General features: G+C 51.0%; 1 protein-coding gene across 6 annotated transcripts in view; it reads left to right on the forward strand.

Moving 5' to 3' along the window:
• CUNH4orf50 (chromosome unknown C4orf50 homolog) overlaps window positions 1-12,441 on the forward strand; it is an 88,048-nt gene that overhangs the window by 19,207 nt on the left and 56,400 nt on the right. For 2 of the 6 annotated variants that reach the window (XM_026788638.1, XM_026788636.1), the window contains 3 exons: window positions 3,514-3,628; window positions 4,576-4,694; window positions 5,743-8,205. In XM_026788638.1, coding sequence (XP_026644439.1) covers window positions 3,514-3,628; window positions 4,576-4,694; window positions 5,743-8,205 — 2,697 coding nt within the window. Of the gene's footprint in view, window positions 1-3,513; window positions 3,629-4,575; window positions 4,695-5,742; window positions 8,206-11,206; window positions 11,426-12,441 lie in introns of those variants that run through there. The other 4 variants (XM_026788637.1, XM_026788640.1, XM_026788639.1 and 1 more) reach the window with 3 other exon arrangements.

The raw sequence follows: 12,441 nt of genomic DNA on the forward strand, positions 1-12,441 counted from the left end.
TTTTTGAGACAGGGTTTCTCTGTGGCTTTGGAGCCTGTCCTGGAACTAGCTCTGTAGACCAGGCTGGTCTCGAACTCACAGAAATCCGCCTGCCTCTGCCTCCCGAGTGCTTTTAAAGGAGCCGCTGCTCTGCAGGGTTTGGGCCTTTGTAGACCTAAGCCTTTGGGGAGGGCTGACAGTCAGTGAGTATCAAATGCCGTACGAATGCCTATATTTCCTGTGTGAGCATGAACCTCCATGAATAGGTGTTTGCTAGTCTCATTGTTGTGACCAAATACATGACAAGAAGCAGCGTAAGGGGGGTTCAGTCCCAGTATGGTGGGTTAGGCAGCAGGGCCATGGGCAACTGGTCAAGCACAGAGTGGGGTAGGCAGTGGGGCCAACGTATCAGGTGTGTACTATCATAAGGCTGCCCCTGGTAACTCACTTCCTCCAGGGAGGCTACACTTTCTGGAGGTTCAACAGCCTTCCAAAACAGTGTCGTTAGCTGGGGCCAAGGTTCAAACGTGAGCCTGTGGGGACATTTCACTCTCAGACCACAGCATATGTTAAAGAAGGAGTCAGCAGCTGCTAAGCAGCTGTGCGCAGCTGTCTCCATCTCAGTGCTGTTTGCCGCTGACAGAATCAGAAGTAGCCTCAGTGTCCAGTGAGATGGAGCTAGTGAGGTCTTGCTTAAGCCAGGGCTTCTCAAATCACTCATGACACCTCTCTCTTAAGACATTCTCCCACAATCTAGGTTTGTCGTCATATAAAATAGATGCATATGAGCTGGAGAGATGACTCAGTGGATAAAAGCACGTGCACCTCCTACAGAGGACCCAGGTTTGATATCCAATGCCCATATCAGGATGCTCACAACTACCTCTAACTCCAATTCCTGAGCATCTGGCGCCATCTTCTGGCCTCTGAACATACCCACCTCCCCAATGTGTGCATACCTACACACAGACACACAGATCCACATAAATAAAAATAGAATACATTTAAAAATGAGTATACATGTCACATTTAGTGATGATAAGTAATACAAATTTTATTTTAAACAATTCTTATACATATGCTTACCATTTACTAAAGATGAAAGCAAATTTTCATATACTGAGTAGAAGTGTGTGTATTTTTGCATAAGGTCACACAGTGTAATATGGGTCAGTGTTACTGGGAACACCTCATTTTCATTGCTTATTTGATTCTGACTTTATTTGGGGGAACTACTGCCATTTTTATTTTGGTAACATTTAGTTGTACAGCCTCGTGTGGTTCATGACACCCATTTTAAGAAGTGGCAGTTTAGCGGCTATATGGGCAGAGAATGTTAGACAATCCCAAATTACAGCAGGAGAGTTTGGGAAGATTTGGTTCTTCTAAACTATTGAATAAAGTTTACATTTTGTGCAAGTGGAAGTCTTCTATTGTCTGTGCTTTGAGAAAAACCCAGAAAGATGTACTGTGACGCATAAATGCTTGTGTCTAGACAGCTTTGTATCTCACACGGGGAGGTAAACCAGAATCCAGGCTGTCATTCTCTCGGGGTTGGGCAGAGCACAGTCCTGGGAAGGATCGAGGCTGGATATGGGAGCTTTTTCCTGTTTTCCTTTTGACTTGCCCTGTGACCTTAGACAAGTTTCTCTCCCTCACTGACTATTGGTTTAATCACTCACAAAGTGAGGGGTAGACCAGATGGAAGGTATCGTTTCAGTGTCCTAGAGTGCAGGATGCTGCCTAGATGTCTCCCTGGGGCAGAGAGCGTGTGCATTTTCTGCAGCTGTGTTCCCAGCCTCAGAAGCAGGTCTGGCCCTTAGCTGTGGCTCAGCAAATGTTCATGAAACCATGTGGGCAGAGAAGCACAGTGGTAAGCACCATGGTGAATGCTGGCCTTGGCGGAACACGACAAACTCTGATCCCAGCCTTTCTTTCTCCACCTGCCCGTTCCTCCTCTCCTTCTGCCCTCCATTTTCTTCACCCTTACTTGGAGCTTGAGCTTTTCTTTCTCTTCTCATCCCACCTCTTTTTCTGCTTCATTTAGTTTTTTTTCTGATATTTTTCTCCATCCTTTTCAACCTTCCTGCATTTGTCTCTCCCTCCCTTCATCTTTCTGAATTTCCATCCTGTTTTCATGGTCATTTTTAAGCTGCAATTGGGACTGTTTAATTATGATCAGGTGAGAAGCGAGTGGACAGAAACAGCGGCAGGGGACAGGGCTCTGAGCGCAGTTGACAATAGCCTGTCTGGTCAGGCCTCTTTGGGTGTAGCCCATTGTCTATTAGGGTGCAAACTGGTGCGCATGCCCTCTGGTTGCTATCCTTTGGAGTCGAGCGTTCTTATTGGTCTTTGTTGGAAGCATCTGGAGGAAGCTATGATGCAGCCGGGGCTGAGGATTTATAGGCAAAAGGACGCAGCACAAACCATTGCACAGACAGATAAGAGGTCACGAGCACAGAGTGGCTAGGGAGGGACTGCTGGGGAGGATGATGAGGAATTGATTTGTGAAAAGGTCAAGGAGGCCAAAGAAAGCCTCATGGGGATTTGACCACTGCTTCTGCGGGACACTGAGCCTTATTTGCTGCCATCTTTCATGGATTGCATGCTCCAATGTGAACTTACCTAGGACCACTCAAATACACCTTGGCTTACCACAGCCCTGCCCCATACCCTGGGATCTACAGTCCCTGGCTAGAACACAGAACAAGGCATATGTATGAGACTGGGGGGGGGGTTCTCTTGCTGGAGAAGAGTGAAAAGGGGAGGCACCCTGATCTGGTTTGGTTTCTAGGTTAATTTGCTGGTCAACGTCAACTCTTCAGTGGAGTTGACACAGGGCCAGGAGCCAGCTACAAAAAGGCTTGTATGACAGTTGACTGGCTTGTAGGAGCTTACCCTAAAGTAGCAGAAGGAACTGCCTATGCAGAGGTCCAGAGGCAGAGAATGTGGCCAGCATGATGGCAGGCTAGGAGGCCACCAGGTCAGGGGCAAGAGCTCACAGTGGTCATGACAGCTGGAACAGCTCACGTGTAGTCTCCAGAACCATGTTGGGCATGTTTCTCTCCGCTCACACAACTGGCCTCCTGCAGGTCTGTGGCGGGGGGACACATCCCAGATCACTGGCTACTGTCACCTTTAGGACTTGCTCACAGGGAAACATTTAATATACCTGGGCAGATTCCAGCTTTCCCCGTGGGACAGAGAAACCACACAGGAGCAAGGCTGGGACTCCGCCCCCTCCACACCTCTCCATACAGTCTCTTGTCTAGATGGACAGACTACTCCAAGGACAGACTGCCACCCCTTTAACTTACTGAAAGAATCTCAAGAGTCAACAAGAACACTGTGGCCTGGTAAAACAATGGCCCAGGTTAGATTCCATCGCCAGCTTTGAGCCCACCACTTTCTGAGTCTTAGTTCCCTGACTTTGGAGGAGTCTGACCATTGCTATGAGGAAGCTTCTAGGCATGGGCTTGGAGTGGACAGGTCAACCAGGGTACTTGTGACTGTCAATTCTTTGTCTCTCTTAAGGGTGCCTCGGGCTGTGCCCAGAGTGACTCTCTGCCCCTGCCCAGCGCAGAGGTGCTGGATCCCTGCAGCAGCCGAGGCTGCCACAGTGATGCTTGTGGACTTCAAGCCCTCGCAGGTTTGTGGATGCTGTGGTACATAGAGGGGCCACCTGACATTCCTGTGATAGGCCAGCTAGCTTAGTCCACTGTTATTCTCACAGTGTTGGGCAGGATGATTTGCTCCTCTTACAGACAAGCCAGGGCTCAGAGAGGCTCAAGAACACAGTTGGTCAAGGCAGAATCAGTATGTGATGTTCCAGGGGCCATTAGCTTAGGCTAATTTGACACTTAAACTTATGCGCTCAGCTCTCAAGGGGTGCCCACCAGCTGCAGGCTGGTAATGGGGTGTTGTCCTCACAGAGACATCTCTGGTAAGCAGGCATCACTCTAGCCACATTTTACCCCAGACAGCCCCTTAGCTTGAGGATGAGACTCGTGACTGTCAGTCTGAGAATCACTGGGGCTTTGAAGTCCCTGGTCTCTGATGTCGGAAATAGTTTCTCACCGCCCTACTATAAGAGATCCTGCTTGCTCATCCTCTGCTGTCAAAACATAAGAGTAGTCCAAGCCTCATGATACCCAGGACTGCCGGTTGTAGGAGGAGGCAGCTGATGTCCCCCTTTAGTCATGTCTGGGGTGGGCAGGGGGACAGGGCTGTTGGATAGGTCAAGGTGCGTTGTGACTTGGCGAGGCTGTTCCTGAAAGCTCTGCAGGGTTGTGGGAGGGGTGTCTCCCTGTGCAGAGTTGGGAGATGAGGATCCTGAGGGTTCAAAATGCTCCATGGGCATGGTCCAGCTGTGGTCCATGGTCCATCCTGAGAGCCAGTTCCTCTGCTCACTGTTGGTAGTCATTCACATCTTCCAGGCTCAGGTCCTTGCCCGGCAGAAGAGTGGGGCTTATCAGGACTCACTGGGGGCTAAAAGACCCGAGTCAAGAGAGACATCTCTCAGCTGACATGGCTGTTGGTGGCCATTATGATAAATCTTCTAAGAGTGATTTTAACCTTGGGGTCTTGTTGTTCTAGGCCAGCTCTCAGAAAAGCCCCATAGCCGTGTTCAAGATCAGCCAGACCCTTGCTTGGTGATGCCAGCAAGTACCATAGGCAAGCTCCAGGAAGACCTTCTAGGGTCTGAGCCTAAACAGGTGAGGCCAGAGGGTTCTGCAGATAGGAGGATCAGTGGGGCCTTATAGCCCTGCTATGTGCTTGGTGATGTGGCCACCCTGGGGAGGTTCTTCTTAGAAAGCTCCAGATTTAGAAGAATATTCTGGAAGTGATTGAGTGAGAGGTTTGAGGGGATGGGATACAGTTTGCTGAGACCTGGACTAAGAAGTATATTGGGATCAAAAGAAGCCAGACCAAGCACCTGGCCTGGGCTACTTGACTCATGTTGCCCTAGTGAAGCCCTCTGACTACCCACAGAGCTGGTTCTGCCTTCCTATCCAGAGATGATGAGACCCGAAAGATGCTGGGAACCCCCAGAGCTACCCGAGGGATGCTGGGACCCCCCAGAACTCCTAGCTCCAGAGGTACAGAGCCCTGGTCTCCTCCGTCTGTACTCTGTATCACTCCAATGTTCTGATCTCAGCTGGATCTGAATTCTTCCTAATGCTGTGGCAAACCACTGAGCTCAGCTTCTATCTCTTGTCCTAAGAAACAAAGCTGAACTGGGAGTGGTTTCCTGATGTGACTCTGTGGTTCTAAACCTCATCCATCGATCCATGCATCTATCCATCCATCCATGCATGCATTTGTCCATTCATTCATTCACTTCCTGAACTATCCCCTCATGCAGTTGGCTTCATGTAGAGGAAGGAATTCCACACACTCCTCTGTCACCCTGACAGAGCATGTACTCAGTGTCTTATCTGTGTCTGCTAGTTCTATTATCTTTAATCTCATCACTGTCTTAGAACTCGTGTCCCTGCTGCCCCTGAGGCCAGGAGGTGCTCCAGGGGTTGGGTATTTGTGAGGAGGCACTGTTTGGTTTGAGGTGAAGAGGTGTTCCTTGGGAGAGGGAGAATCTTGAGCAGTGGGAAGAGCTCAGGTAGAGGCCCTGAGGTGGAAGAGCAGGACATACGTGCAGCTCTATGAGCAGGATCAGAGAGCACTGGGGGCAGAGCATGATCAGCTGTAGGTGGGGCTCGGCAGGCAGAGACTGGCTCATACCCCATCTCCTCTCTCCACCCGCAGGGCGCTCTTGTCCAGCCCCACCTAGATGGACAGATTCTTCGGCTGCTGTGTAGCTGCCCCCCAGAACCAGGCAGCTGCCCCCCAGAACCAGGCATGGATGAGCGACTTTGCCCCTTGGCAGGAGTTTCAGAGAATCTTCAAGCCACTGGAGCCCAGGATTCCCTCCTACTGTTACCCACATCCATGTTCCAGCTCTGGGAGCCTGCTGGAGAACCGCAGCCCCTCCTGCCACCTCTGCTCTGGAAGCATCTCCTACGAGAACTTCAGACCCAAGAAGAGATGGACAGCAAGCCGTCCCCTGCCCCTGAGGTTGTGACACACCCTGACTGGCCTTGTGATCTGGCAAGGAGCCACGTTGCCTCCTTCATCCAGGAGTCTCCACTCATTTCAAATGGTTCATTTCCCACAAAAGAGTCCAAGGAGCCCAGAGACATGTGGAAGGAGAGAGGCAGGCCTCCATCTGCAAGTGCAGAGAAGTGGGAGGTGATGGGAGCTTTGGGTGTGATAAAACCAGAGCTTGACGACAAGTCTCTGCTGGATCCGGAAAACAGTGAGAAGCTGATTGTGGACACCGAGGGCCAAGCCCCAGAGGGCATACAGGAAGGGAGCAGGGCTTCAGAGACCCAAGTCATGGCCCACTGTCCTTGGCCCTGGCTGGAATGTCAATGTCTCCTACTGACTCTGCATGGGACAACCTCTAAGTCACAGGAAAGTCCTGGTCCCATGAGAAAGAGATGGGGTGTGGAAGGATGTGGCTGGGAACACTTGGGAAAACTGTCACCAGAGAAGGAGGAAGAGGCTACCGGTGCTAGGGCCCATGATACGAGAGATCCAGAGCCAAATGGTAGCCAGTTTCCAGCAGGAAGGGGCAAAGAGGTCTGGAGGATGACACAGGATAAGCAGGGCCACCAGCTGTGCTTTGGAGACACTCACATCCTGCAGAAGGAGTGGTCTGGGGAAGAAGAACAAGAGGAGAAGATGCAGCTCAGAGCGGCATCCAGCCCGGCTCCACTGGGTGTCTCTGAGCAGCTTGACTCCAAGCGCCATGTGGGTCAGGAACAGAGACTACTAATGGGTGATCAGGATTTTCTGGAGTTTCCCAAATGGGCCCCAGCAGGTGGCCGCAGTGAAGGTCCTTGCCCCTCTCAGACTCTGACCACAGGACAGGGCAGGAGCACCCTCCAGCTAGACACACTGGAAAGGGAGGTGGGGGCCTGCTTCCAGCAGCTGGACAACCTGAAGTTTGTCTGTGGCGATCCCCAGGAGATGTCAGCATTGATGAGAAAGAGCCAGAGTGTCGCTTATACAGGGATGGACACTGAGGGGGCTGTGTGCCATCAGCAGGCCTCAGCCAGCCAGGATCTGAACACAAAATCCAGCAGGAATGGCGAGGGAGTGAGGCTGGAGGAGGGTGTGGCTCTGGGCACTGGAGAAGTTCTTTCAGGACCAGCTGATGGGGATAAAGCCAACCTGGTCCCTGCAGAGCTGAGTGGGAGCCCGCTCTCCCCAACGTGGTGTACCCGCAAAAGGGTGGGGAGCAGCTTCCTTCAGCTCCTTGACACCCCAAAGAAAGAGAGAAGTCAGGTTTTGCTTGATAATGCCAGGCTTCAGGGAGCCCAAGAAGGATGTCACCATGAAGGATGCCATTGTGAGAAAGAGCGGGCCAGAGAAGTGGCCAAGGCCCTGAGGCTGGAACAGGCAAACCTATCGCTGCAGGAAGAGCTGGTCCACCTTAGGCAGGAACTGGACCAGTGTCTGCAGGCTGTGTCTGACCTGGAGGACTGTAATGGGAAGAGTTACTGCAAGATTTCCCAGCTGGAAGAGGAGAATGAGAAACTGAAGGGGGACCTGGGCCGGCTGCACAAAGCCATGTCCGAGAGTGTCAGGAAAGCCGGAAGCAGGATGGAGCATGTCACCCTGGAAAACAGGGAGCTCAGGGCTCTGATCTCAGAGCTTGGAGTCAGTTACAAAGGGCTGATAAAGGACACGATGCTAGGGATAGAAGACATGCTCTGGGCTCTGCAGGGGGAAAACCAGCATCTTGTATGCAGGGTCCAAGGCCTGGAGCGGGAGGTCCTGCAGATGAGCAGGGATCCCAGGGAAGAAAAGTGGTATCCCCAGGAAAACTTCAAGATGCCAGGAGACAAGGGACACACAGAAGACAAAGAGGTCCAGGTGACTCTGCTTTCAGGACAACTGGTTACACGAGCCTGTGGGCCACCCTGGGATGAGAAATCAGGTGTGACGTGGGGACAGGCAGGACCTTCATTAGATTTGAAAGGTTCCAGATGCGGGGCTGTTGCTAGTTTTGCCTCATCAGTCTGTGGAGTCACTACAGGGCCTCAGGAAGCAAACGCCAATGGGGCAAAGGGAGACAGAGCTCGGCTGCAGAAAGAACAGGAGACACCATGGTGTTCCACGCAACAAGGACAGTCTCAGAGGTTCCTGAGCCGCAGCCTCCAGGTATGTTGGCTTGCCTTCCCTCCTGTATTCCTGACTCTGCAGTGGGGTACCCCTCCTCAAGACCTAGGCATCTCTGTGGCAGCCATATGAGGGAGTTAGACCTCCAGCCCCATTTGCTAGATGACAAAACCAGGCAAGGAAGTGAAGGGTTTTGCATGAGGTCGCCTGGCTAGGGAGTGCTGCAGCTGGGATTAACCCAAGCAGGTTGGCCCAAGATCTCCCTTCTGACTTGCCAGGTAAGCTTGACCCTCCCAGTTGATCCAGAGAAGAAAGGGTGTGGGGGAGGGCTTGCACTTTGAGGTCGTACCTTGGATTTTCTCAAGTGGAAAATAGCTCAAACAGCCTGAATGAATCAACATCATTCAGGTTGGGTCTTAACAGTTGTTGCAGACAGAACAGTGGTCCATGGAAGGTAACACAGCAGGGAAATTGGGTTGGTTCTGTAGAGACCTGAGACTTTGGTGCAGACGTGAGAGTCCCTCTTCTGAGTTGCTCCTGCCCCCTGCCCCATGACAAATCTCAACTTGTCTAATTCCCAAGATGAAATGCTCACATTGTTAATGTCTAGGGACCCTTCATGCTGAGACCCTGCATATCTCCAGCATCCTTCCTCTCTCTCTCCCTTTCTGTGTCTCCATCTGCTCCCTGCCCCTCACTCTCCATTGCTGGCTCTCGCTTCCCTCTCTCCTCAGCAATTCTAGTCACTATCAAAGAACAGCCTTTGAATTTTTACCAGTTTTCCTTTACTGTCTGCACTTCGTCATGTGTGTGTGAATGTGTGTCTGTATGAATATGTGTATGTGTGTGTGAATGTGTGTGTGTGAATGTGTGTATGAATGTGTATATGTGTGTATATAATTCTTTCTCTTACAATAGCCTATATTTTTGTACTTTGCTATTATTGTTCTAGTAGCCACTCTAGAAAGTTCAGGATGTATTTGTCATTTAGATTTGCCTTAGATTAATGCCTTTGTACCATGTCCCAAATCATGCAAAAAAATATTTCAGTAGCTTACCTCTGCTAATTCTTTATTATCTTGTTATATATTGCTTCGATGTGTAATAAGCCTCATGTCATTGTTGCTGCTGATTTGAGCAGCCATTAATCTTTCTTGCAAATATCTGCATGTTTTTGTGGTGTTTATTCTTCCACAAGAATTTGGAGGAATGTGTTGTTGTTGGTATTTCTCGTAGTGAGCGTTAGCTGGTGGCTGACTTTCTTGAATTTCTCTTTATGAAACATTGTTCTCGCTAGCCTTGAAGATCTTTTCTCTTAGATTCAGCACTGTGGGTCAGCAGCTTCCCTTCACACTGCACTCTGAAGGCTGCCTTCTGCTGTCTTCCGCTTCCCACTAGCTCCATTTGGAAGCCAGTTGTCATCGTCATTTCTTCCATTTCCAGAAGAAACGTATGCTATCGTGTTTGACTGATATGAAGATTTCCTTGTTATCTTTGATTTTTGGTGGCTTGATGGATCTAGCTATGGTTCTGTTTCCCAAGCTCTTTGAACTTAAATATTTATGCTTTTCTTCAGACTTGAGAAACCTTTAGTTATCATTTCCTTAAGAAAAATTTCCATATTCAGAGGTACATATGCATGTATGTGTATAGTGCTTGTGTGTTTGGGCATGTGTGCTATTGTATGCATGTGTTGAACAGTGCATGAGTGTGTAGTGTGTATGTGTGTGCAATGTTTGTGTGTATATGTGTGTGCAGTGCATATGTATATGTAATGCATGTGTGTACAGTGCCTGTATGTGTGCAGTGCATGTGTGTATGTGTGCATGTGTGATGTGCATGTGTGTGTGTGTGTGCATGTGTGCTGTGCATGTGTGTGGATACCAGAGGTTAACCTCTGGTGTCATTCTCCTGGACCTATCCACCTGTATTTTTCATTCCAGACAGGGTTCCTCTGGGACCTAGAACTCCCCAACAAGGCTAGAGTGAGTAGCCAGTGAGTAGCCAGTGAGTAGCCAGTGAGCCACAGGGATCTGCCTGTCTCAGCCTCCCCAGTGTTGGGATTACAGATCCCAAGTGTGTGCCACCACATTGGCTTTAACCATGGGTGCTGGACATGGAACCCTGGTCCTCAGCCCTGCAGCAAACACGTTAGCCGACAAACCAGCTCTTCAGTCCCATGCTTATCCTTTGGTCAGTTTTATTGTCCTAATTTCCTTTCACCTTCTGTAATTCCAGACCCTTTGACTGAGTCTTTTCCCTTTTGAAAAAGTTTATCTTAGTTTTGCAGGCCTGGGCTTCTGTTTTGCGTTTTCTATTGACTTTAATTGGCTAGCTGTGTGTTCTGTTGTGACCCACCTTTGATAAACTCACCCAGTGAGCTCCCAATTCCATTCATGGCACTTTGTGCATCCATTTCCTTATTTACAAAGGAGAGCTACTGACCGTGCGCTGAAACAGTTCATCTTGTCAGCCTTTCACATCTGATTTTCAAATGTGGAAATATGCTAGCCACGGCCACTTTATAGATCTCCTCCCCTCTCCTCCCCTCCCTTCCCCTCCCGTCCCCTCCCCTCTCCTCTCCAGCGCCCAGATCATCTCTCGCCTGATTCTTGGCAGATGTCCCATTTCACGGTTTCCTCACATATCCACCCACTCAAAGAGCTTTTGGTGTAGGACCTGTGTGATGTGTTGTAGAGGTCTCCGGCCACCTCTCCCTCCCAGCAGTGCTGTGAGCGTCTCTTGCTGGCCCCTCACAAGGTGACTTCTGGTCACTGTATTCCTGTGTAAGTCTTTCTCAGTTCCAGGGTGTGCGGTGACTCTCCCAGCGTGGCACTTGCTCCTAAGATATCCACCCTTCTGCGACGTTGCCTTTCCAGAGTGTGCAGTCAAGAGAGAGAGAGAGTTTGAGGACCACAGAGGGAGTTTGGGGATCACTATCACAGCTAGGAGTTGGGAAATGTAGAATTAACAGAGATGAACCCTACAGGGTTTAGGGATGATCAGGGAAGAGGGTGAAGAAAGGTCCCTTTTTCTGTCCCAGAGTCTCTCTTAGGCCTGTGATCCTCCCATAGCTTCCTGTCATACTGGACATGAACCCCCAACCCGTACAGTAAGGATACACACAGCTGAGTCTCCACGGCTGCAGTGGCCACGGTCTATGCCCCACCTGCTGCACCCTGAGCAGCATCGCAAGTTCTCTGTATCCTTCACCGCTCCTCTGTGTGTACCTGCGTTTACTCAGGAGTCTTTGAGCCTCATGTTCAGGGCAGCCCTGCAGCGTGGGCTCAGGGTGGAGCAGGTTCAGGGCAGAGTGGGCTCAGGGAGGAGTGGGCACAGGGTGGAGCAGGTTCAGGGCAGAGTGGGCTCAGGGTGGAGTGGGCTCAGGGTGGAGCAGGCTCTGGGTGGAGCGGGCTCAGGGAGGAGTGGGCTCAGGATGGAGCAGGCTCTGGGTGGAGCGGGCTCAGGGAGGAGTGGACTCAGGATGGAGCAGGCTCTGGGTGGAGCGGGCTCAGGGAGGAGTGGGCTCTGGGTGGAGCAGGCTCTGGGTGGAGCGGGCTCAGGGCCCAGCGAGCAAGCGGGCTCAGGGTGGAGTGGGCTCACGGTGTAGCGGGCTCAGGGTGGAGCAGGTTCAGGGCAGAGTGGGCTCAGAGAGGAGTGGGCTCAGGGTGGAGCAGGTTCAGGGCAGAGTGGGCTCAGGGAGGAGTGGGCACAGGGTGGAGCAGGCTCAGGGTGTTGGAGCTGACTCAGGTACAGCTCTTCGCAGCTCTGTAGTCATCGATGTCATTGTGATGGGGACTTATATCACCAGAATAGGTGAATGCTACGGTCCCAGAATGCACCATGTGTCTGCCACGACAGCACAGATGGGGCCAGATCCTCTGCTCAGAGCTCCTCAGAGCCCCCACAGTCTCTGGGTCTCCTTTTGTCACTTGGGTTGAACGTCCTGTGTCTGTCACTCTCCCTGTCAACCAGAACTCTCGTGGGACAGTGTTCCTAAGACAAAGCACAGCACACAGTCAGTTGTGTAGGCTAGACCCAGGCAACAGGCAGTTTTCCCCTCTACCACCAGATCATGTTGTGGGCACTGTCTTAGGACCAATGGAACAAAGTCTTTGTCCGAGCCACCAGAGGCAGGAGGTGGCAACAAACCACCAAACTTCTCAAAAGGCCACGTTTTGGAGTACAGAGCTAAATTTCATGGAACCATCCGGAGCACCCATCTGTTCCTGACAGACCCCAGCCTGTGAGTCTCAGGCCTACGCAGTGTGAATTCCT

Source organism: Microtus ochrogaster, unplaced genomic scaffold, assembly GCF_000317375.1.
Source record: "Microtus ochrogaster isolate Prairie Vole_2 unplaced genomic scaffold, MicOch1.0 UNK5, whole genome shotgun sequence".
Taxonomy (NCBI): domain Eukaryota; kingdom Metazoa; phylum Chordata; class Mammalia; order Rodentia; family Cricetidae; genus Microtus; species Microtus ochrogaster.